The following is a 26,187-nucleotide window of genomic DNA, read 5'->3' as shown; positions in this document are numbered from 1 at the left end:
CTGGGCGCTTCGACAGCGCTAAAAGAGTGTATATTCCTGCTAAAAAGTATATTTTCTCTATTAGAGCTCACACATTGATGTTGAAAGTTTTTTTAAAGATGCGTCTTTATAAAGATGCCTTTCTGTCTTTGTGTGATTCCTGGATGCAGTCACTATCTCTCCACTTCCGACGGTCACGTGTCTGGGCAGCGATCACACTGAGGCAGTGTTCGTGGATGGTTCATGTTCTCATTGCGAGAATAGACCATGGCAACATTGCGATCGCGGCTTTCCTTCTTCCGGGGGAAAGCCACTCTAGCCGCCCCCCGCACCTCGCCTTTTACCTCAGGGTACAAGGCCGGCCCGGCTGGCGCTGGAGGCGATTTGGGGGCTTCAATGGGTGCGGCTCCGTCGGGTAAATCCCCGCAGACCTCCCATTCCCCAACACACTCGTTTGCCCCCGGCGAGTTCCGAGAGGAGACCAGCTCGCCCCAGGGCCATCTTAGTGTCCCTTTCGGAGCTCCGGAGCGGGATGAGTGCTCAATCGCTGCATCGGAGAGCGTACTGGCGATGTCAGACGGCAAGGACTCGACTGGGCTGACACCTTCGGGTCGGCCCACCCAGTCTGAGGCTGATGGCGAGATGACCGCCGTGCTTACCCGGGCCACCGCGTGTGTCGGGTTGGATTGGAACCTTCCATCCTCCCCTGAGCCCTCGTGGCTAGAGGATTGGTTGCTGGGTTCGGGGCGCCGCTCACTGCCATGCCCCCCCCCCAGTCCCTTTCCTCCCAGAAGTGCACGACGAGCTGACGAGGTCATGGAGGGCACCTTTTTCTGCCTGAAACCCATCACGTGGCCATCACGCCGATCTGCCACCACTTGTTCAGCCCTTGGACAGACCTTGCATTTCTACAGGCAGGAGTTCCCCTACAGCAAGTGTCCAGGCACGTCGTCATTACGACAGATGCCTCCAAGCGAGGCTAGGGTGCCGTGTGCAATGGGCACAAAGCCACTGGCTCCTGGACAGGACCGCGACTGTGTTGGCACATCAACTGCCTCGAGTTGCTGGCAGTATTGCTCACCCTGTGGAGGCGTTTGCTGTTGATCCAGGGCAAGTATGTTTTGGTCCGGACTGACAACACAGCGACAGTAGCGTATATAAATTGCCAAGGCGGCTAACACTCACATCGCATGTCGCAACTCGCTGCCGTCTACTCCTATGGAGTCAGTGGCGACTGAGGTTGCTGCGGGCCACTCACATCCCGGGCAACCTCAACGCCACAGCGGACGTGCTGTCATGGCAGGTGATGCTCAGGGGAGAGTGGAGACTCCACCCCCAGGTGGTCCAGCTGATTTGGAGTCGGTTCGGCAAAGCACAAGTAGACCTATTTGCCTCCTGAGAAACCACCCACTGCCCGCTCTGGTATTCTCTCCGACGGGGGCCCCCCTCGGCCCAGATGTGCTTGAACACAGCTGCGTTCCCCCCAGTGAGCCTATTTGCACAGACCCTGTGCTAGGTCAGGGAGGAAGAGGAGCAGGTCGCCCTCGTGGCCCCGTATTGGCCCACCCAGACTTGGTTCTCAAACCTCACGCTCCTCACGACAGCCCCTCCCTGGTGAATTCCCCTGAGGAAGGACCTTCTTTCTCAGGGACGGGGCACCATCTGGCACCCACGCCCAGACCTCTGAAACCTCCACGTCTGGGCCTTGGATGGGATGTGGAAGACATAAGTGGCCTACCACCAGCAGTGGTAGACATGATCACTCAGGCCAGAGCTCCCTCCACGCGGCAGCTTTATACCCTTAAGTGGCATCGGTTCGTGAATTGGTGTTCTTCCCGAACTGAAGACCCTCAGACATGCACAGTCGGGTCAGTGCTTTCCTTCCTGCAGGAGAGGCTAGAGGAACGGCTGTCCTCCTCCACCTTGAAGGTGTATGTGGCCGCCATAGCGGCACACCATGATACAGTGGATGGTAAGTCCTTAGGGAAGCACGACCTGATCATCAGGTTCCTGAGAGGTACCCAGAGGCTGAATCCTCCTAGGCCACACCTGTTCCCCTCATGGGATCTCTCAGTGGTCCACCTGGACCTTCGCGGAGCCCCCTTTGAGCCAGTCGAATTGAAAGCCCTCTCCTTGAAGACCGCCCTCCTGATTGTGCTCACCTCCATCAAGAGGTTTGGGGACCTGCAAGCGTTCTCTGTCAGCGATACCTGCCTGGAGTTCGGTCCGGGTGATTCATGTAATCCTGAGACCCCAGCCGGGCTATGTGCCCAAGGTTCCCACAACCCTCTTCAGGGATCAGGTGGTGAACCTACAAGCACTGCTCCGGGAGGAGGCAGACCCAGCCCTGTCATTGCTGTGTCCGGTGCGTACTTTGCGCATCTACTTGGATCGCACGCAGAGTTTAGATGCTCTGAGCAGCTCTTTGTCAGCTTTGGTGGACAGCGGAAAAGGAACAGAGGCTTGCCCACTGGATCGTGGATGCCATCGCTATGGCATACCAGGCCCAGGCCATGCCCGCCCCTTTGGGAATACGAGCACACTCCACAAGGAGTCTGGCATCCCCGTGGGCACTGGCTCATGGCACCTCTCTAGCAGACATCTGCAGGCCAGCGGGCTGGGCGACACCCAATACATTCGCGAGATTTTAGAATCTCCGGGTTGAGCTGGTTTCATCCCGTGTTCTTTCAGGTACAAACAGGTAAGTTTGGGAATACGGTTAGGGTTAGCCTTTCTCCTGCAAAGAGGTGAAGATGTGAGCTTCTTTTCCCATGCAATTTCACGAACCCATGAACCCTGGATGTCCTTCCTCCCTAGCCCTGTGGCTCATGAATTCAGTGGAGGAATTCACAGCCGGAACCAGTACGTGTGCTAATATGCCCTTACTGAGGTAGGTGCTCCACAGGTGCCAGTTACTCCGGTTACCCCCTGTGATGTATTTTCCGCAGTATGGTCTCTCTGTCGGCAGACCTGCGTCTCCCTTCGACAGAGCCCTCTCTGTCCCGGTCGCTGTGTTTGTAGAGCTCCTCACCTTTCAGGCAGGACCTACCACCGCGCCTCTTCAATGTGCGGCTCTGAGCCTACATGACGTGCTTGCCACATGTTACCTCCCCTCTGGGCAGGATGTGGTCTCTGCAGGGACTTTTCCCCCTGAAAGAATAGGATAGGAAAAGAACACCTTCCCCGGCACATATATTGAGCATTAAAATGGCCCCAGCCGAATAACTGAATACTCTGTGGAGAGAAAACATAGAGAGAAAAGGCAGCGGCTGGCGTGGCCTGCTTCCATACTAGATACGTCTCTCCCCCCTCCCCCCCAGGGATGTGGGGAACTATACAATGTTTTTTGGGGCGTTGTGGGAGACTGCGTGCAGACCGGTGCACCTGCTACTACGCACGCAGCAGCTTGCTTGCACCTGCACCAGCAGTCCACGTAACACGGTTCAGCTAGTTGTGGCATTTCGTATAGGGACCCCTAGTGTCACTACATCGACACAACATCGAGTGAGTGACAGAAGGGGAACATCTCGGTTACTGTCATACTCGGTTACTGGGGTACTGTGTCCCCCCCGCCACAGTGCTGTACTACCCACTAAAATGGCCGGGACCCTGTCTCGGCTCCTCAGCATAAAACCTGATTGAGTGGTTGTGAGCCAGTTCCTTTTATACCCGTATGTCTGGGGGAGTGGCATGCAAATTCCACTCGCCAATTCTCATTGGCCTTTTCTCAAAGATCTGAGGTGTTCGGGGCTCTCAAGAGTGACCCCTAGTGTCACTACATTGACACAACATCGATTGAGTGACAGAAGGGAACGGAGGTTACGACAGTAACCGAGACGTTTCTGTTTGCATGTCGGTTTGAGTGATTGTTTAATAAAGAAAAGTAGGATTTGAGCAGATATCAGATGTTAATTATTGCACTCACCTCAATGGCACAATCCCCAGATGCTGAGAACAGCAGATCTTATTTCCTGCAGATTGTTCCAAAGCTCACGGTATTCCCCAGAGATTCATACTGCTTACTCTCCATTAAACACAGTGTGTTTTTGTCTCTGTATCATGTGTGTGTGTGTGTGTGTGTGTTGGCTTGCTTGTCTAACAGTCTGTACTTGTGTGTAGAGAATTCTCTAAGGAGAGAGAGAAGGCGAAGGCTCGTGGAGATTTCCAGAAGCTCCGTGAGAAGCAGCAGATGGAGGAAGATCTGTGTGGATATATGGACTGGATCACTCAGGCTGAAGACATCGATGAATTTGATGAAGATGGAAACAGACGTGAGATCACGCCTGATATTCACCCCTCCCCCAACTCCGGTCAACCATCTAGCCCCCTTTTTCCTTGATCTCACCTGTTAATTGTAAAAGCATGCTCAAAAGACAGCGTTTATGTTAAGAAACAAAAATAGACTTGTTTAAAAGAGAAGTGTGCAATTTTTTAAATACGTTCTCTTGTTTCAGTTTAATATGCTGAGACAACTATAAGGAAGCCATTTGTAGGTTAATGTCCCCAAAAAGTGTAAGCACTGCATCTATGTGGTGCTTTAAAGACATTGCTCTGTTTGTTTGAGAATCCTGACCAGCCTGACACAGCAACATTAGCTCAACCAGTGGTGTAAGTTTGGGTTGGAACTATCGGTTGGGCCAACCAATTTGAGTAGGCCTACTGATATACTGGTAATGCAAGAAGCATCTCATCTCAACATTGATGTTTAAAGCAAGGACATTACCCTCAACATGTTTATGATATAAGATGTTGTACAAATTGTTTACCAAACATCTTCAGACATTGGAACCGTTCGTACCTTTTATCCTGATAACCTGCTTTTCCATCTATTTTACTTTACATCAATGGCTCCTCGTTATGTTCAATTCTATGTCTCACTCTTTTTACCCCTCTTCTTCTTTCAATTTCCCTCAGGTGTGACCTTGCGTGACCTAGCTGATAAGAAGAGGGGAAAATTCGGCTGGTTCAGCCACTCAAATGAAACCCACGGTACAGCCAATCAGAATGTTTTGTGACCCCTTTACTTCCCCGCTGTTCTATTTATTTATTATTTTTGGATTTTTCCCCTTTTTCACCCAATTTGGAATGCCCAATTCCCAGTGCGCTTTTAAGTCCTCGTGGTGGCGTAGTGATTCGCCTCAATCCGGGTGGCGGAGGATGAATCCCAGTTGCCTCTGCGTCTGAGACCACCAACCCACGCATCTTATCACGTGGCTTGTTGAGCGCATCGCCACAGAGACATAGCGCGTGTGGAGGCTTCATGCCATCCACCGCGGCATCCACGCTCAACTCACCACGCGCCCCACTGAGAATGAACCACACATTATAGCGACCATGAGGAGGTTACCCCATGTGACTCTACCCACCCTAGCAACCGGGCAAATTTGGTTGCTTAGGAGACCTGGCTTGAGTCATTGAGCACACCCTGGGATTCGAACTAGCGAACTAGCAAACTCTAGGGGTGGTTGCCAGCGTCTTTTGCCACTGAGTTACCCCCCCCCGCTGTTCTATTAATAGCTCCTCTCAACTTTGTCTGGTCTAATTGTACAATTTACATCTGGGGTTACAAATCACCTCTCTTGGTTAGACTCATATTAAGTGGTTTGACCCTGTTTCAGAGAGATCGCTTTTCTCCAAAACTGTGTCAATGTGTGGCCGACATTGTTCTTTCTCCCTATCTTCTTCATATCTTTCTTTCTTTTTTTTGGCTTTTTATGCTCATTTTCTGTGTGTCTTTTCCTTTCTCTGTGTCTTTCACTCACTATAGCAAGTCTTCCAGCCAGTGAAACAGCATCTGAAAACACTGAGAACATAGATGAAGAGCATACAGATTGCTGTGCTGCTTGCTGGTAATACATGTACACAAATAACACACTGCTCTTGTCATGTGTTGTCAACCCTTGAATTCCTCAGTTGCGGCTTATTATGTTAAAGAGATAGTTCACCCAAAAATGATAATTCTGTCATCATTTACATGCACTCATACCATTCCAAACTAGTATGTATTTCTTTCTTCTGCAGAACACAAAAATCACAGATGTTCCGTTCACTGGAACATTTCAATACAGCGAACAAAAAGGACCCAAAAATGTAATAAAAGTAGTCCCATTCCAACTAGCTTGCATCATATTCCAAATGTTCTGAAGGCATTTGTTATGTTTTGGTGAGAATCAAGATGAATTGATAGGTTTTGGTGGGCATCAAGAAAAAATTTAAGTCATTTAACTGTACAAATCTTGAGTAAAAAAGCAAAAAAATAACATAAAGTGCTTTTGCTTTTCCCTCATTAACATCCAAAGGATTTTCACAGTAACATAGCTCAAATTTCGGTTTGTTTCTCATCAAAATCATTTGCCTTTAGAAAACTTGGATTACAGTGCACTAGTTGCATGGACGATTTTTGTGACACTTTTTTGCCTTTTTTTTTTTAGCTTTAAATTGAATTACTATCAGCTGCCACTGTATTGAAATCAGCAAATGGGACATCGTTTAAAATTCCTCTTTTTGTATCCTGCAGAATGAAGAAAGGCATACGGTATGATATGAGGGTGATGGCAACATTTTTATTTTTGAGTGAACTATATTTGTTAAATTTTTTCCTGTACTTACTTTTCCCAGTTATTTCATTACTTTGAGCTTCTATGGCCATCTTTATTTCAGCAAATTAATGGCATATTTGTCAAGTGCACTTCTGTGGAGTGCACTTACCAGAGTGCACATTGCGCTGATTGCTCTTTGTTGTCTTTGTCTTTGAGCTCATTGTTGTTTTCTTTTGCTTTGTTCTCTGTTTTAATTCATTGACTTCAGCGCTCGCATAATGAAGATCCCTTGTTGGTGAGTTTTTGTGAGCATAAACTCAAAAAGCATAACGACTTCCTCCTAGTTGAAATGTTACTTCATGCCCTGTAAAATGCTTTGATAACATGTTGCATGATTTGTATATTGATTAGTGCTGTTTTGTTTGATATTTGTGTATTTTTGGCCTTAGCCGTACACTGCATCGCTGGAATCGGTGCATTCGTAGAAACTGTCGTACAGCAGTAAAATCAGTGACATTCTATTGGTTGGTTCTGATCTTGGTCTTCCTCAACACAGCTCTCAGTGCCTCTGAACACTACAACCAACCAGACTGGCTCACTGATGTTCAGGGTATGCAGATGTAGCTGTTCTGGCCTTTTTGATTCAGTTGTCAGTTAAGAAATCAAACATCACCTTATTAACATAACAATTACTGCTGAAAAGACCAGCATATGTTGTGTTTTGGATGAATTTAGAAGAATTAAAGAAGCATTAATCTATTAGTTGGCAAAAAGAACACTTTTCCATATTTGCTCTCTTCTTCTCTTTCTGTATGTCTCACAGACATTGCCAATAAGGTGCTTCTTTCATTGTTCACGGTGGAAATGTTGTTGAAAATGTACAGTCTGGGGCTGTGGGTTTACTTTGTGGCATTTTTCAACCGCTTTGACTGTTTCGTGGTGTGTGGTGGGATTCTGGAGACGGTTCTGGTGGAAATGGAGATTATGCCACCTCTGGGTATCTCAGTGCTTCGCTGTGTCCGTCTGCTACGGATCTTCAAAGTCACACGGTACTCTCAGGCCTCTCTAATAACATCACTACAGAAAGATGGACTGTTTTCTGGCAGCTTGTACATTTCAATAAAAAATATTTTAAGGATGTGGTTCAATGTAATTTTTGATAAGTAAAAATCCTTATTTAATGTCCTAATAAGCTTTAAAGGAATAGTTCACAAAAAAAAAAAAAAAACCCTGTCATTATTTACTCATTTTCATGTTGTTCCAAAAACGTGTGCTGGACAATGCTGCTAGCTTGTGTGTAGCCTGTGTTTGTGCAGAACCTCAACATTGTTGACAGTAGCGAAATTGGTTCTCTCGTGTGTAGTAACAGAATGTTATGGATTTTTTATTTTTTTTTGCCTGTACAAGAACAGGCTAGACGTGAGCTTCAGACTAAAATTTCAATCCATTTCACACACAAAACTATCCAGTGGTTCTGGAATACCTGGAATAGTGCACGAGTCATAAGGACTATTTTTATGGTGCTTACTTTGAGTTTCTTTTTGGAGCTTGACAGTCGTGTCATTATGAACTGTTTTATGCTGTATAAAGCTGCATAAAGATTAAAAAAAAAATTATACTTTTGTTTTGCTCTGAAAAAATAAAGCATTTGGGGTTGGAATGACATGAGGGGAAGTAAATAGATGAATTGAAATGAAAAATTTTCATCTTTAAAAATTTGATCGTTTCTTTGGTCCATATGTTATTTTCTTTCTTCTTTCTTTTCTGTGATTAGATTTTTTTTTTTTTTTTTTTGCTTGCTCTGACTTCATCTTTTTCCTGCCCTGTGGCTTGTTGCCCCACTCCTCAGCCACTGGACAGCTCTGTCCAATCTGGTAGCTTCACTGCTGAATTCAATGAACTCCATTGCATCCCTGCTGCTGCTGCTCTTCCTCTTCCTCATCATCTTCGCTCTGCTTGGCATGCAGCTCTTCGGAGGGAAGTTCAACTTCGACGAGACACAGACCAAAAGGAGCACCTTTGATACCTTCCCTCAGGCCCTGCTCACCTGTTTTCAGGTAATAGACTCAGCTCACCTAAGTGAGGACAGTGAAAACGTCATGAAATACTATGTAATTTAAAAAAGTAGAACGGTCGTAATCTCATTTTACACATACACACACACACACACACACACACACACACACACACACATACTGTACATACACATAGACACAAAGTAAACAAAAAGAAAAATATTTTTCAAAGAAAAAAATGTATGTACAAAAATCATAAAGCAATTTCATCAAATAATGCATAAAGAGAACTTTTAAAGAAGAAATTGTAAATTGCAGCTTGCGATGTTGGGCCTCAAGACATTAAGCTACCTTGTAGGGTACAGCGGGGCTAAAGGCTAAAATTCTGGTTACAAAGATTGAAAAATAAATTTATTTTTATTGAATATTATTTGTATTTATTTATATTTATTGAATTTTTTTTTTTTTTTTAAAGGTAGCGAGGGGGTTATAGTGATGTGTAGATGCAGGGGCTATATAGTTATAGGGCAAAGTTTGTCGACAGCAGGTTGCTTTTTTGAGTAACAAATTAAGATAAAGTGTCTTCAAAATTACTTCAGAAAAGGGTTAACCATTTCTTGTTCATTTCAATCACATTTGGCATTTCATAACAACTAAAATATTTGAATTAATCTCCATTGTGATTGGATCAGTCAATGTGAGCCCACTTTGAACATTTTTCATAACAAATCAATTCACCCCAACAAAAACGTGTTTTACTGGGAGTCTTTAGCCCCTTCAACTGGGGGCTTTTTACCCCAAATGCTATCCTTTAATTTATTAGACAGTTATTAAAATTGTCATAAAAAAAAAATATGTAATCACCTTGAACAAAACTGAAAATCACAAATAAGTATTTTGTCTCAAAATAAATGTGATAATTTCAGGGCTACATTTAGTTAAATACATTTGCAAGATTTTAAAATGATTAAATATGAGATCTTTAGACAATGCACGTGATGATCTCAAGGATCAGAAAATGTCTTCAGTGCATAGTGACAAACAGGTGTTAAGGAAAGTACTGTGGTAGTTTTTGTTGCTATTTAGTGTTTTGGGAGAAAATCAAATCAAAAGTGTCTTTAATAAAATCAAAAATGCCTTTAGCCCTGTTGTACCCTACTGTATAAACATGCTCCTCAAAAGTTCTACCATGAAATCCAATATATAAAATACTATTTAAGGAGACATTGACTGTACTGCTTAATTAAAGTTTAAAGAGGTACTGCTTATTTATATTTACACCTTATAGTTAATAGTTATAAGAGTTATTTAGCATAATTTTCATGATGCTCTTTTCCATACAATGAAATAGACAGTGACCAGTGGCTGTCAAGGTCCAAAAAGGACTACAAATTACCTAAAAGTAGCCCATACGTCTTGTAAGCTAGATTCCAAGCCATCTAAATTCAAATGATAGCTATGTATGGCAGAAAATAGGACATAAAAGTAATTTATTATTGACTGAAAATCTTTCCATTGACTGTTGCTGTGCTGCTGAAGTACAGTTAAGCTTTAACTGCCTCTGCTCTTGCAGATATTAACGGGTGAAGACTGGAATGTAGTGATGTATGATGGTATTATGGCATACGGTGGCCCTGTTTTTCCTGGAATGATCGTCTGTCTTTATTTTGTGATTTTGTTCATCTGTGGTAACTGTATCCTTTCCATCTGAACATAGTTTTACTGATTATGCAATTGCTAGTAAATGTATGTAATATATTTTGTTTACTCAGCTGACATAATTTAACACCAACATTTATTTTCCAGTTGACAGCTTAACATAACCCTGACAACAGATAATGTTATTGACTTGAAGAAAAAACAAATATTGCACCTAAAGACCAGCATCCTTGCTGCAGATCCTGGTATCCTACAAAAATTTGCCAGGTTGCCTAAAAATGTGCTGCATGTGGTAAACTCTAATTGAAATTATTTTATTAAGATTAAAAAAATTTTTTTTACAGTAATCTGGCTGAATATACCTGACTCTATTAGATTACACCAATGTAAGTAATTTATAATGGTCTGATTAGGTTAAAAATAGCAAATAGTACTTTCCTCTTTTCACAGCGGGTTTTACATTGTGTTCAGCACCACATTTCTGGCCGTGTTTGTGCCATTAACTGATATGCATTTGTTTTTGTTTTTTTGGTGAATCATATACCAGCGCAGAGTGCGTGCAAATAAAATTACGCTACCAGCAGAACCATTCATTCTTAGTAAATTCTCCTCTGTGAGTTTTGCCACTGGTATTTTGCTGTTTTATGTATCTATGTGCGTCTGCTTGGATCTTAACCACCGCTCGCTCAGATATCCTTCTGAATGTCTTCTTGGCTATCGCTGTTGACAACTTAGCAGGAGGTGATGGAGATGATAAAAAGAACAAGTGTGTTTTTGAGTCATCTCACATCATACTAAACATTCGTTATCTTACAACTACAAATATAACATGTACAAAAAACTTAAGAAGAGTGTGACAAGAGGTTTGTTGATCCTTACAGAGAAAAGAAAGAGGAAGAGAGTGGACAGGGTGAAGGTGAAGGAGAGAACGAAGAGGTGAAGGTATGAAGATCAAACTCTTCTGTCTTTGTTTTTGTTGAATAACAGTGTGATATTTGACTTCTTTTGTTCTGTTTTCTGCAGGTGGACATGGATGAATATGAAGAGGAGGAGGAGCCAGAGGAGGGAGATGATGGAGGTAAAGTCAGAGAAGATGGGATATTAAATTAAAACAAGGCTATGAGTCATATTGTTGTGTACTGTACCTAGGTGTCAATCATTCAACCACAAAACATGGGAAGTGTGTCTTTAAACAAATCTCCAGTGGATATATAGATATAGTTTACTTATTTATTTATTACACTTTTTCAAAAACCTAACACTTTCTAAAAAAATACTTTAAAAAAATCCCAGATTTCAATGTGATCTCAGACATCTGGACCCTACTGTATATGTACAGTACATATAAACTTACTTTCCCTTTACTCCTGTACTATGTTGTATTCTGAACTAAAATGTTTTCAGTTATTTAGCAGACATTTTGACTGTAATTATTGAACTTTGAGTCACACTCACTGCACTAACAGCCCCTCAGCCATGTCCCGCAGTTAAAAGCCTTTCTTATGGGCACAGTGGTGGTAGAGTTGGACTGTGATCTCAGTAACTCCTCGGTCTCCCTCTGTCTATCTTTCTGTATCTCTCTTTCTTTCTGTCACTCTCTGCCAGAAGAAGGGAGAACTCAGCTAAATGTTGCTGACTTTGCTCCTCCTAAAGAGAAAGTTCTACCAATCCCAGAGGGCAGTGCGTTCTTCTGCCTCAGCAAAACCAATCCGTGAGTTTGCAATCTGACCACACACACACAAATACTCAATAATTGACCATTTATTCTACCATACAGTATTAAATACATATATGGCATTTTATTTATTTTGTTGCTCGTAAATTAATTTTACACGATCATTTGCCAAACTCTCTCTGATCCTTATAATAAAACAGGCTGATTTTGCTACTGTCAGAGTAAATGAAGGAACCACACACCTTAAAGGAATAGTTCACCCAAAAATATAAATTCTCTCGTTATTTACTCACCCTCATGCCATCCCAGATTTGTATGACTTTTGTTCTTCTGCTAAACACAAATGAAGATTTTCAGAAAATTTCAGCTCTATAGGTCCATTCAATGCAAGTGAATGGTGGCCAGAACTTTGAAGGTCCAAAAAGCATATAAAGGCAGCACAAAAGTAATCCATACGACTCCAGTGGTTAAATTCATGTCTTCTGAAGCGATATAATAGGTGTGGGTAAGAAACAAATCAAAATGTAAGTCTTTTTTTTACTACAAACCTTCACTTTCACATTCTTCTTCTTTTGTTTTTGGCGATTTGCATTTTTTTTGCATATCACCACCTCCTGTGCAGGGAGGAGAATTTATAGTAAAAAAGTACCTTATTGATCTGTTGAATATTGATCAATTTCTCACCCACACATTTCATTTAGCTTCAAAAGACATTGATTAAACCACTGAAGTTGTGTGGATTACTTTTATGTTGCCTTTATGTCCTTTTTGGAGCTTTAAAGTTCTGGCCACCATTCACTTGCATTGTATGGATCAACAGAGCTGAGATATTCTTTTAAAAATCTTTGATTGTGTTCAGCAGAACAGAGAAAGTCATATACATCTGGGTTGGCATGAGGGTGAGTAAATTATGAAATAATTGTCATTTTTGGGTGAACTATCCCTTTAAGAGCTCCCATAGACATGATTTTAATAAGTAACTAATTTGCAAAATTTTTGGATGTGCATGCCTTTTCTCTACATTTTGTGATTTTGCTACTGTATATTTTAGAATTCTGTATGTAAATTACCCCTGTGATGAATGTCTAATCTTCGTTTACTGGTGTGGTGTAGTCTTGGTCATCAGGGCGGACCAAGTTGATGAATACTGAATAGGAATTGATATGCAAATGTAGGCCGTTAAATGTGAATGATGTCATAGTTGTGTATACATCCTAGTTTCCATAAATAATCTGCATGGACATGGGAGCTTTTTTTTTTGTATGAGTATTTTTATGTCATATAACTTCAAACTCTTTTATTTCAAAAGAGCAGAAACATCCTGTCTCTATGAATGGCCCCTTTAAATTCATTGTTACTATCAGAAATTATACATCAAATATACTGTATATTCAGTAATCGTTCTCTTTTTATCTTTCTTCCTATTTTATCTCTTCTAAATTCTTTTTAAAGGGATAGTTCACACAAAATTTTTAATTCTTTCATCATTTACTCATCCTCATGTTGCTCCAAAACCCATATGACTTTTTCTCTTCTGTGGAGAATAAAAGGAGGTGTTAGCCAGAATATATGCCTCAGTCATCATTCACTTTTATTGTATGGAAAAAAAGATCCAATTTAAGTGAAGGATGACTGAGGCTGTGAGTCTCTAACATTCTCCCTCTCTTTTTGTGTTCCAAAGGAAAAAAGTAATATGGGTTTGGAACATAATAAGGATGAGCAATTTAATTTTGGGGTGAACTCTCCCTTTAAATATAGAATAATCAGCTATGGGAATCAAATATAGGCAACACGAAGCTCTATGTTGACCATTGTTTTCTGTGCTTTATTCTTTCTCTGTCTGTGTCTCTTTGCAGGATAAGAGTGGGCTGCCATACACTGATCCATCATCACATCTTCACTAATCTGATCCTGCTCTTCATCATTCTCAGTAGCATATCTCTGGCTACAGAGGATCCTATCAGAGCTCACTCCTTCAGGAACAATGTGACTTTACTGCTCTCTCTCTCTCTCTCTCTCTCTCTCTCTCTTTCACACACACACACACACACACACACACACACACACACACACATACACTCATGTTGGTGCAGCTAGCCTTATGAGGACTCTCTATAGACATAATGATTTTGATACTGTACGAACTATAGATTCTTTCCCCTAACCCTAACCCTGCCCCTAAACCTAACAAATACATTTCTGCATTTTTACATTTTCAAAAAATATCATTTAGTATGTTTTTTAAATTATTTGAATTATGGGGACACTAGTCCTCATAAACCACATTTATAACATAATAACCTTGTAATTACTAGTTTGTAACCTATAAAAATGTCCCTGTAAACCACCCAAACCCTTCCACACACACATGTATCTTAACATGATTTACTATAGTACAAAATGTTCCTGGATCAACATTCTTGTTGAACTTTGACTCATTGATTGATGTTATTTAATAAAAGTAAATGTTTATCACTTTCTTTGTATATCTCCTTGGGTGCCGAGTCAGCATGTTTGTGTGAAGTCACGCACCTACATCTCGGCAAAATCTAGACTAGAGTAGACACTAGACTTCAAGTTGTGTTCCATTGCACTTTTCCAAGTAGGAAGTTGGAAAATCCGACTTTCCAAGTTGAATGGAATGCAGCATTGGGGCTAAGGTTAGGGGTTAAGGGCTCAAACAACATTTCTCATTTGAGTTTTAAGGATAGATTATGGTTAGGACCACCGTTATTGTTCAATAACAAAGGATAATGATCTCGTAACATGTCCTGCTTGGCTAAATCGCCACGTGCCACACATGTAAACACATACTGTATAAAAAGTAGTCACCATTCTGCATCTTTCTCGGATAAGAAGTACTGATTTCTGTCTAACCCTTTTTCTCTTTCTTTCTCTCTCTCTCTCAACATAGGTGCTGGGTTATGCTGATTATGCTTTTACTTCCATATTCACTGTGGAGATCCTACTGAAGGTACCACCTCCTTCCTGTCAATCAATCAGCCAATTCTTATTTCACTTGTTTTTGGAGATGAATAATTCCACACTGATAACATCAACAGAAATGTTGCTTCACTTAAATGCCCTCAAATTTCTCAGTATAACTATATTGACCTCTCTCTCTGCCTTGCTCTGTAGATGACAGTGCATGGAGCGTTCCTCCATGAGGGTTCCTTCTGTAGAAACTGGTTTAATCTTTTGGATCTTTTGGTGGTCAGTGTGTCTCTGGTCTCCTTCTTCTTACAGTAAGTTCGGTGCATTCACACTCACATCAAAACATCACTGTTTATTTGTGATTCATGTGAGCTGGTAAGATTAATGTCAGCATTAACATCTGATGTTATATGTGAATGCATCGCCCTCTGGTGGACCTACAGAGATAGTGCCTGTCCCATTAGTATTTTTGAAGCACTCAGTAATTAAAATTGTATCATCATTTACTTACCCTTATGTTTTTTTAAACCTTTATGACTTTTTTCTGCTATGTTGCTTAAAAAAATATGTTGGGCAGAGTGCTAGGGATTCTGGTTGCCTTAGTCACCATTCAATTTCATTGTTGGAAAAAAAAGGCAGCGTCAGTATAATTCAAAATGTTCTCTCCTTGTGTTCCATGGAAGAAAGAAAGTCATAAAGGTTTTAATTGATGAGGGTGAGTTCATTTTTGGGTTGCAGTCCCTTTAGAAATGCTAACTTTACCTTGACATTTGAATTATTTATTTGGACTAAGATAAGTTAAGTGATAATATGTGTATTCCTCCATGTATTTTCCCTAAAAGAACAATTGCATTATAAGTCTCTATCACAATAAACACATGACAGTGAATGAGGACTATCCATGTTTTTCATTGGGTTTAACAATGTGTCAGAGGACACTGTTTTAATTAAATGTTAAGCCTTTGTAATATGGAATAGATACATATCAATGGAGTTTTTGGGAGGAGCATGTTCATTTAATCCCACCAATCACAATGCCAAAGTAAGCATATATAAACTGCTGCTTACCTCACTGCTGCGACAATTCTTCCGGCATCCCTCCTCCACCCCAATTACACCTTTTGTCTATTTACTACTAGACTACTGGAATAAAGTCTCGAGCTCGAGCCCTCCACTATGGACAGCGAGCCATATCCGTTTACCTTTACCTCTATTCAAGGATTACATTAACATGTGAACTACTGAAATATGGTTTACTTAAGTGCATAATTGTACAAATGTGGTGAAGTAGATTGCATTGTGAATTTACTCTGATGTTGTGAAAATGGCAATATATGAGTTTGACTTAGCCTATGAAAACACTTCTTTCAAACTGTTGAGAGATGTTCAAAGAAATGATGATCACTTTGTTCTTTCCTTCAGATCTTTTTGAGTTCACCTATAAAAGCATGTCTCTCTCTTTCTCTCTGTCTCTCAGTTCAAGTGCCATCTCTGTAGTAAAGATTCTGAGAGTGCTCAGAGTGCTCAGACCTCTTCGAGCCATTAACAGAGCCAAAGGACTCAAGGTACAGCTCTGCGTGAATGTGTGCGTGTGTGTGTGTGTGTGTGTGTGTGCTGGATCTGTAAAAGGAGTTCTTAACAAAACTTTGAGGGGAGTTTGCTTGTGTAATTTAGCCAATTACAAAAATAAGGGTAGTTCTGTAATTATGTTGCTATTATAGGGGCATATGAAATGATATGTCATACTCATAGAATGTTTTAGCATGTCTGTGTAATTGTATGTGCAATGTATAAGTGCAGTGTTTACTTTTCTCTCTGATAACGGATGTGTGCATATGTGTGTGTCTCCAGCATGTGGTGCAGTGTGTGTTTGTGGCTATAAGGACCATCGGGAACATCATGATTGTCACTACTCTGCTGCAGTTCATGTTCGCCTGCATCGGCGTTCAGCTTTTCAAGGTATCCAGCAATCACACATACACACATAGACAAACATTGTGTGCTTCCTATACACATTAAACATATCTGTCAACTGCAATTGTGATGGTAATCCAAGTCATATTTAATTTTTTTTTTTTTTTTTTTTTTTTTTTTTTTTTTGCTTATTTCATTCATTTACTGATATGTTGCATAGTTGTGGTGTGCTGTAAATATGATTGATTAATAAAATTTAATTATGTTGCTGTATTTTGTAGGGTAAATTTTATCGTTGCACAGATGAAGCCAAAAACACTCCAGAACAGTGCAAGTAAGTCCTGTTCCAGCATTACCGCTTGATTTTGTTCTCATATTAACCATATGTGTGTGCCTTTGGACAATGTGCGTATACATACTGTATGTGTGATGTCTGTTTGTGGTGTATGTGTACTGTATAGCCATATGTGCCTAAACATTTCTATATGTGTTTCTATGTGTGTGTTTGACACAGGGGCACATTTGTGGTATATAAAGACGGGGATGTGAGTCACCCAATGGTGAGAGAGAGGATCTGGCTCAACAGTGACTTCAACTTCGATAATGTACTGATGGGAATGATGGCCTTATTCACTGTCTCCACTTTCGAGGGCTGGCCAGCGTGAGTGTGTTCCCATTCCAAATAGGTCATTGAAAGTCACCTTGACTGTGTTCATACAACAGGCTACACAGTGGGGATTCTAAACATACAGTTTTTTTTTTTTATTCAGGCTACTCTACAAAGCCATTGATGCCAACGCAGAGAATCACGGCCCAATCTACAACTACCGCATTGAGATCTCCATATTCTTCATCGTATACATCATCATCATTGCTTTCTTCATGATGAATATCTTCGTGGGTTTTGTCATCATCACGTTCCGTGAGCAGGGAGAGGCTGAGTTCAAGAACTGTGAGCTGGACAAAAATCAGGTTGGAGGAAAGGCTTTCAAAGAACATTAAAAGGGGTCATACTGTGAGAAATTGAGTTTTTTCTTGATCCTTAAAAATATCAATATAAATATTAAAAAGAGCTATAAAAATACATATATAAATACTGTATACATTGTGAAATATAAAAATAAAATAGCTTGATGTAGTATGACAACTTACTGTAACGTTACTGTAATGTCAGGTTTCTCTCCTGTCATAAAAGTCCAAATATTGAAACTAAGCTGCAACAATGTCTCATTTTAAAATCCTTGGATTTCTGATGTCAGAAACGCAAACACATTAACACATGATCACATAGCATTGTTGCCCATTTCACATGCAAAGAGGGTGCTTAGGCTAGTCTTAAAGGCACAGTGGCAAATAAACTGTCATTTTAATTCTAAGGATGGAACATCATTATGAAAAACTGAATTATGATTGTTTTGGTGCAGAAAACCTTCACTAACATTATGCAGCTGAGTGCTTAAGTTTGCATCCCCCTTTTGTCTCATAAGTCTACGTACTCCTTGTAGAATTTATACAGAGAGATGAAAGATCTTTTTTTTTTCAAAAGTTACATAACAGATATTTATATAAATCTCACAAGACAAAACAATAACAATTTACACAATTCATCCTGTTCAAAAGTGTACATCCCCATGGTACTTATTACAGTGTGTTGCCTTCTTTTAGCATCAATAAATGTTTGCACCTTTAGTAATAGTTGTGTATGAGTACTTCAGTTGTCCTAAATGTCAGAACATGGATGTCACCATCATATAGCCACTGTGCAAATGTGCAAAAGATGCAGGAAAGCCAAAGAACGTGCAGTACGTGGAGGGATTTTCTTATGAACTGTGAGCATCTTTACTGCTCAGGACAAAGCAGGGACTCATGCACAACTTTCACAAAAGACACAGTCATTGATCATCAAGGAAACAACACACCATATTTAGAACCAACGGGATCTGTAAATATTTGTTATGTCAAATAGCTTAATCAGATCGGTAATAAATAAAATGTAATGTTTACGATCCCTCTTATTTATTTATTTTAAAGATAAACATCTTGCAAATTCTGCATGGGGGGTGGGGGAGTGGGGATAAAAACTTATGCACTTAAATGTAAGTGGACTTCACAGAAAATATTAAAATGATTTTTAAAAATGTTATTATATGACCCCCTTTAAAAGTAAATGTTCCTGTTTGGTTGATGCTAATGCAGCAGATATGAGTATCCAGACTCCTGTGTGTACTCTCACATTCTCACAGCATGTCTCTTTCTTTCTGTCGGTCACACACAGAGACAATGTGTTGAATATGCTCTGAAGGCCCAGCCGTTGAAGCTCTACATCCCCAAAAACCCATTGCAGTACAAGTTCTGGTCTATAATCAATTCCACAGGGTTCGAGTACATTATGTTTGTGCTGATTCTTCTCAACACTGTTACTCTGGCTGTGCAGGTAAACAGCTAAGTCTGACAACTCCTACAATAGCTGCATAATCAGCATGTAGAACTACAGACAGATTGTTTTTTTTTTGTTTTTTTTGTGATGTTTGTGATTTTTAATCACAGCGTGTAGCCCAATAAATAAAATATGCAGACTAAAGGGATAGTTCACCCAAAAAAGAAAATTCTGTCATCAATTACTCGCCCTCAATGGAACACAAACAGAGATGTTAGGCAGAATGTTATGTCTCAGTCACCATACACTTTCATTGTATGGAAAAAGATGCAATGTAAGTTAATTGTCACTGAGGCTTTCTGCCTTAGATCTCCTTTTGTGTTCCATGGAAGAAAGTCATATGGGTTTGGAACAACATAGAGGGTGAGTATTTTAGAATCTGAAAAATTACATACTTCACCTTTAAAGCTAATGAACCACTAAGCCAGCCTTTATTAACTTAAGGTAATACACAAAGAGGCAAGGTAATATTGAGAAGTTTTGAGGTGGCACAGAGTCATTTAAAGTAGGCCACAGCAGAATAAATTATGAGTCTATGAAGAAGAAAAATCAAAAAAGGTTTGAGGCAGAGGGTTTTGATTGTGAGTCAGAATGCTGAAAGAAGAATCACACTGTTTCTGGTTGCATCCACAGCATTATAACCAGTCAAAGTTCTTTAGTGACGTGATGGACATCCTCAACATGGTTTTCACCGGCCTTTTCACCTTTGAGATGATCATCAAACTGCTGGCCCTCAGACTTCGGGTCAGTCCCCATATTTTTCTATGGCCTGCTAGTGTGGTTCAGTGGATAAAGTAACCGATGTTACACAATGGGGAGTGTAAAGATATTCTGGGATATTTTGAGCAATTTTTTTAATCTTAATATTAATCTTTTTGAGCTGGGTCATTCTTGATGTGTGGTTGAATTTAACACTTTCTCCCCTCTCTAGCATTACTTTATTGACGCATGGAATTCCTTTGATGCACTAATTGTGGTGGGAAGTGTGGTGGACATTGTGGTTACAGAGTTTAGCGTGAGTCCCTGTTTTCCTTCTGCCATCAACTGGATTGTAATAGATGTGATTCCATATTGGCTAAACTATCTTGTTCCCTAATCTGAAAGATGCATAAAACTCACAAAATATGGTAATAATTACTTGCCATGTGGTGGAGTACTCAATATATTAAATGACAATTTATTTAAGATTATTTTTTGTTTTATGTCATAATATCATTTGTATCATTTAAGCCTTGTTAGACTCTAAGGATGACCATTTTGGAGAGGTTCCATGTTTAATCCTGACATTAACTCATCTAAAGTTAGTATGCGATACAGGATCTCATTGTATTTTTTCTGTAAAGCACATTATGAAAATGATATTATGAACATTAAATGTTTCTATCATTGTAATTGGGAATTTAACTCCTCCCTCCTTTCTCCTCAGAGCTCAGAGGACAGCTCTCGCGTGTCAATTACGTTCTTTCGTCTGTTTCGTGTCATGCGATTGGTTAAACTGCTTAGCAAAGGGGAGGGCATTCGTACCCTGCTCTGGACTTTTGTGAAATCCCTCCAGGTCAGAGGACAATAAAAAAAAAATGCCCAATCTTTTTCATATTTTTAAATATACATATTAGTTTATATTTTCTGTATCGTTTTTTTTTTTTTTTTGTCCTACAGGCCCTGCCCTACGTAGCTCTTCTGATTGCCATGATCTTCTTTATCTATGCTGTGATTGGTATGCAGGTGAGTCATAGTAGGAAAAATTTCTTCTTTTCTTTCTTTTTAGAGAAAGACATGGAGAGTTTCTGATGAATTACTAATCAATTAATCATTAATGTGATGTTTGATCTTTATGTCAGACATTCGGGAAGATCGCCATGCAGGACCACACGCAGATCAACAGGAACAACAACTTTCAGACCTTTCCGCAGGCTGTGTTGCTCCTTTTCAGGTGAGAGAGTCAGAGACTCTCACTGAGAGAGTGAGAAATAGCATGTTAGCATTCCCCTGGCAGTAGTTTGAGTGTCTATGCCCTGTGTGTGCAGGTGTGCCACAGGTGAGGCATGGCAGGAGATCATGTTGGCCAGTCTCCCGGGGAAGCGCTGTGACCCGGAGTCAGACTATGAGCCTGGTGAAGAGTTCTCCTGCGGCAGCAACTTTGCCATTGTCTATTTCATCAGCTTCTTCATGCTCTGCGCCTTCCTGGTAACTCCGGCTAACTTTTTTTAATAAACTTTAAATAAGTCTAACGCTATTTTTGTTAACTTGCTAAATGATCTAGCTGTGTTAATGGTGATACTGTGTTAACCAAATTGATTTTAGGTGTCTTTAGCCCCCTTTTACATAAATATTAGCATGTCAATAGTTTCACAGCTGTTTAATTAATTAATTATACATAGTAATCACACAGATTTTTCTTTAACTGAAGTCACTTCAATATGATTTGCACAGTTGGTTGTAAGCTTTTGTCTTTCTTTTGTTTTGAGGTTTTTTTTGTTTGGTTTTTTTTTCCTTCAGATTATTAATTTGTTTGTTGCCGTCATTATGGACAATTTTGACTATCTGACACGTGATTGGTCAATTCTTGGACCACATCACCTGGATGAGTTCAAAAGAATTTGGTCGGAATACGATCCTGAAGCCAAGTAAGTCTACTTCTCTCTCTGTCTATCTCTCTAATGCTCTTTAATTAATTTAAACATGAAAGACAATTTGATTCTGATTGAATGTATTTGCTTTTCAGAGGTCGTATTAAGCACTTAGATGTAGTGGCTTTGCTAAGAAGGATCCAGCCTCCACTCGGATTTGGAAAACTCTGTCCTCACCGTGTGGCCTGCAAGGTATACACACACACACACAAACTTGTTTGTTTTAATATTGAGACAACCCTCACAGACATTTTACCATTTTTCATTTTTAAAACATTATTTAGTATGTTTTTTAGGCCATTGGCTGGACCCCATGATGTAGCTGATTTCAAGTTTTACTCTCCATGTAGGGACATTTGGGCCACCAATAAAAACTAAATCTGTCCATTGTCTGATTTGGTGTGTTCTCTCCCCTTTCTGTCTCTCTCATTTGTTTGTCTTTCTCTCTCTCTCTCTCTCTCTCCCTGGCAGAGGCTGGTCGCTATGAACATGCCCCTTAACAGTGATGGTACGGTGACCTTCAATGCCACCCTGTTTGCCCTGGTCAGAACTGCCCTGAAAATCAAAACTGATGGTCAGTACAGGTCCACACACACACACACACACACACACACACACACACACACACACACACACACACACACACACACACACACACGTTTCACCACACACTAATGCACTCTGTTTGAGCTACAGATGATGATTCATGTAAGCTGTGCCTAGCATATAAATACTGGAACCCTATTTCTGTCATTATGGGCATTCATTGAAAATGAATATGCACCACTGAATTCAACCACATACATCCAAATAAATTATTATCTAGAAGATTTTAATATGCAGTACAGCTTTTTACTGTTACTGTTGTATATAAGAAGTACATGTGACACTGTCTTACTGCTTTAACTCTGTAAGTTAATGTGACTGTTATGTACTGTTTTCAGGGAACCCTGATCAAGAAAATGAGGAGTTGAGAATCATCATTAAGAAGATCTGGAAGAGAACAAAACCCAAAATCCTGGATGAGGTTATTCCACCCCCTGCTGGTGAGAGATCACAATGCTTTCTGGTCCATATTTAGTCTGTAGTCACTCAAATCAGTCACATAACCCAAAACACAGTCATGAACATTTACAAACATCACAAATTACCATTTTAAGGCTCTCCTGTTTTTTTTCTCATTTCTTTTTGTTTGTTCTTGGTTCTTTCTCTGTTGCAGAGGAGGAAGTGACAGTGGGTAAATTCTATGCAACCTTCCTGATCCAGGACTACTTCAGGAAGTTCCGAAAAAGGAAAGAGAAAGTGGGTCTGGGGGATTCAGAGTCTGGTAACCCCTCAGCTCTACAGGTAGATCTCTATTCCAGCATCTGCATTTCATTTGCTTTATACCCATTGCCCATATACTTTGAGGTTGTTCATAAATGCCTTGATGGATCCACAATGAATAAACATAAAGGACTAAAACATGGTTCCATCTCCCTAGGCACAACAGAGATCACATTCTGATTTTGTAATTTAATGGATAAGTCTGAACGTATAGTGCATATAGAACATCATGGTGTTAAAGGAGAAAGCTTTATGTTTAATGTCTAAACCTTTCATATTTGCAATGACAGTTAATGAACACGGCCCAGGTGGGACTTGAACCCACAATACCCAGTGGTTTATAATTTATCCATTAAGCCACTGTTTACATTCATGTCTTATTCCATCTAATCTCAGTTAATAATTCTATATACAGGCTATCACTGAGAATATCACTGAAACTTTTTTCATAAGCAGGATTGTAATTTAACAATTTGTGCTGTGCCAGTCCTACTTGGTGTTAAAGGAGAAAGCTTTACATTTCCTTCCTAAATCTTTCACACCAGCAATGACAGGTACTGAAAGTGATCCAAGTGGGACTTGAACCCACTATCCCCAACTCCAGAAGCTGATGCTTTTTCCATTAGACCACTGGGCCTTATAATCATTTCTTCTTCCAGCTAGTCTAAAGGCACTTTTCCACTGCACGTTACAGTTCAACTCGACTCGACCCTGCTCGCTTTATTTTCTGAGCTTGCTTTTCCACTGCAGTTTAGTGCCGCCTCAACGTGGGTGTGATTATAGGCTGATAATCATAGTTGCGCTGCCTCTACTGCCGTGACATCATCTTAAACGCGACACAAACATTACTGACCATAAACAATAACATGACCGCTAGCTGTTAGCTACTAGCCCATTGTGCTGCATAAAGCAGTTGTTGCATGGTGATTTTACACAAGTGTAACAGTTAAATTGGCCTGGTTGTTTTAGAAGCAAGCTTTCCAGTAACTGGTCAACTAAATAAAGTGAAGCTTTCAAGTAGAATATAGAATTAACATAACAAAACTTACCATCCTCCATCATGGACTCCAACAACGCCAAGTCCAGGGCACTCTCCCTCCCATTGCTCGCCGGTCTATTGCTATAGATAACATCCATTTGGTCGAACCACTTCCACTTTCTTCTGTTTGAACCACTCCGGCTGTTGTGGTCCTTGATGGTTCTGTAGTCACTTTTAAGTTTTTTTAACTTTTCCCTACACTGTTGGTAGTGTCTGCCAACAGCTGAGACACTTCCTGAAAGACTTTTTCGTTTCACGTCGTTTCTTTCGTCGCTAACGAGAGGAACGTCTGCACCTCGTTTATTGACCACGGCGTGGTTTTGCGCACAGCCATTTATTTTTACAATTCGAAAGTCGCGTGTACAAATGATATTGCCATCGCTAACTTTAAAACTAGCAGGTTGATGTCCCGTGTCGCAAATCCAATGACGCTGGTAGTGACGATTCTCTCTGACCAATCAGTGATCTGCAGGGTTTTGACATCACATTTAGTATCGGCACGGCTCGCTTGGAACCTCGACCAAGGTGGTACTAAAAAAAGTATCAGGTACCAGGTACTATCCACAGTGGAAAACCCCCAAAAAGCAAGCAGAGTCGAGTCGAGTTGAGCTGTACCGTGCAGTGGAAAAGCCCCATAAGTCAATAATACTAAATTCAGGCCATCATCCAGTATCTCCCTGACTGTGCCCAGAAAAAACAACTTTCTTCAAAAGCAAGATTTGAATTCCCCAACTCATTCTGTGCAAGTACTACCAGTAGCGGTTTTAACCACCACGCAAACCACGCAATTGCGTGGGGCCCCGGACGTCGGGGGGGCCCCCGCCCCGGTAGGAAGGCTCTACAAAAAATGCTTGAGGGGTGACATGATGTTCTGGGTACACACGCGAATACACTGTTGTCAGCGCTCTTAGAGCGGTTCACGTTAGAAGCCGCTGGGGTTGGGACAGGTGAGTTATTTAAAGTTCTGGTTTGTAATTTATGAAAAAATATATAGACCGTCTGAACTTGTTTCACGCATGCGCTCTCACTCACAGATATGCGATATGCGCGAACGGATGAGTTAGGGGCTGTTCACACCGAATGTGTTTTTGCCTGCGTCTGCTCTGTTTTGCCATTGTTTTCCTGTGTAAACACACGCTGGACAAACGTCCATACCTGCTGCACCGTGTCTCGCAGTTTCTTCAGTGTCTCATGGAGGACTGGCGCATTTTTAGACACTGTGTCATGTTAATAAGAGCTTCAGGTTTCAAAAATGCATGCCGAGACACCTGCGTTCTGTATCAGTCGTTGAACTCTGTCTAGATTGTTTTTTTAGCGCAGGTGTCACAAAGATTTAACATTCTGAACAAGTTCAGGTTGCAAAGAGGGGACTGGTACAGTGTTTAACATTATTCCAGATTGTTCTGCAACAAGCAAAGTTTCAGCGCTTGATAAACGGCAATGTTTTTTTCCCTTATGCTCTAGTGTGCTGAGGGGCCACTGTGTTTTGTATGTTTATTGTTAGTTATGAATGTTGCCTACAATGCTTACATAAAATACAGCCTCAGTGTCAGAATATAAGCTCCAGGTGACAGTAAAGTAAATAAGACAGGAATATATTACTATTGTATTCAACAAATCCTGAAAGTAATAAAAATACTGTATCATATTATAATGGCAAACTGGACAACAATAAATAATTGTTGGGTTATAAATTAATAAATAACAACTGAATTCCAAAATGTTACTGGGTGAAGTAGTAGGTTTTGCACACCCTGTTAAAAAAAATTGTTTTGTATACATTTATGTAGGTAAATATTGCTCTTTTTATTACTGTATTGTGGAAAAACTGGAAAACATGCATTAATTATCTTTAACTAGATTTTTATTTCATTAAACATTTTGAATATACTTGGCTACAATGGTTGATAGGATGAATTTAAAATTATGATTTAAAATAAATCCCCTTTTTTTTTTTTCAAAATGGGGCCACAGCTTGGTCGGTTGCTTGGGGCCTCAGAAATCGTAAACCCGCCCCTGAGTACTACTTGGTGTCAAAGG

At 40.5% G+C, this 26,187-nt stretch overlaps 1 protein-coding gene across 1 annotated transcript in view; it reads left to right on the top strand.

Moving 5' to 3' along the window:
• LOC127424230 (voltage-dependent L-type calcium channel subunit alpha-1D-like) overlaps positions 1–26,187 on the top strand; it is a 64,817-nt gene that overhangs the window by 27,469 nt on the left and 11,161 nt on the right. The window contains exons 9-40 of the mRNA XM_051669223.1: positions 4,099–4,250; positions 4,894–4,968; positions 5,747–5,828; positions 6,787–6,813; positions 6,968–7,128; positions 7,342–7,567; positions 8,368–8,575; positions 10,107–10,227; positions 10,883–10,958; positions 11,074–11,134; positions 11,216–11,270; positions 11,801–11,903; positions 13,724–13,853; positions 14,782–14,841; positions 15,006–15,112; positions 16,279–16,366; positions 16,653–16,760; positions 16,997–17,049; positions 17,230–17,376; positions 17,486–17,687; positions 18,991–19,149; positions 19,786–19,896; positions 20,084–20,167; positions 20,579–20,707; positions 20,812–20,877; positions 20,994–21,085; positions 21,180–21,339; positions 21,652–21,779; positions 21,878–21,974; positions 22,254–22,356; positions 22,727–22,828; positions 23,002–23,129. Coding sequence (XP_051525183.1) covers positions 4,099–4,250; positions 4,894–4,968; positions 5,747–5,828; positions 6,787–6,813; positions 6,968–7,128; positions 7,342–7,567; positions 8,368–8,575; positions 10,107–10,227; positions 10,883–10,958; positions 11,074–11,134; positions 11,216–11,270; positions 11,801–11,903; positions 13,724–13,853; positions 14,782–14,841; positions 15,006–15,112; positions 16,279–16,366; positions 16,653–16,760; positions 16,997–17,049; positions 17,230–17,376; positions 17,486–17,687; positions 18,991–19,149; positions 19,786–19,896; positions 20,084–20,167; positions 20,579–20,707; positions 20,812–20,877; positions 20,994–21,085; positions 21,180–21,339; positions 21,652–21,779; positions 21,878–21,974; positions 22,254–22,356; positions 22,727–22,828; positions 23,002–23,129 — 3,601 coding nt within the window. The remainder of the gene's footprint in view (positions 1–4,098; positions 4,251–4,893; positions 4,969–5,746; positions 5,829–6,786; positions 6,814–6,967; positions 7,129–7,341; positions 7,568–8,367; positions 8,576–10,106; positions 10,228–10,882; positions 10,959–11,073; positions 11,135–11,215; positions 11,271–11,800; positions 11,904–13,723; positions 13,854–14,781; positions 14,842–15,005; positions 15,113–16,278; positions 16,367–16,652; positions 16,761–16,996; positions 17,050–17,229; positions 17,377–17,485; positions 17,688–18,990; positions 19,150–19,785; positions 19,897–20,083; positions 20,168–20,578; positions 20,708–20,811; positions 20,878–20,993; positions 21,086–21,179; positions 21,340–21,651; positions 21,780–21,877; positions 21,975–22,253; positions 22,357–22,726; positions 22,829–23,001; positions 23,130–26,187) is intronic.

The sequence above is a fragment of the Myxocyprinus asiaticus genome, chromosome 33 (assembly GCF_019703515.2).
Source record: "Myxocyprinus asiaticus isolate MX2 ecotype Aquarium Trade chromosome 33, UBuf_Myxa_2, whole genome shotgun sequence".
In the NCBI taxonomy this organism is placed as follows: Eukaryota; Metazoa; Chordata; class Actinopteri; order Cypriniformes; family Catostomidae; genus Myxocyprinus; species Myxocyprinus asiaticus.
The sequence above is the reverse complement of the archived record's forward strand: the minus strand, read 5'-3'. Positions and strand labels throughout refer to the sequence as shown.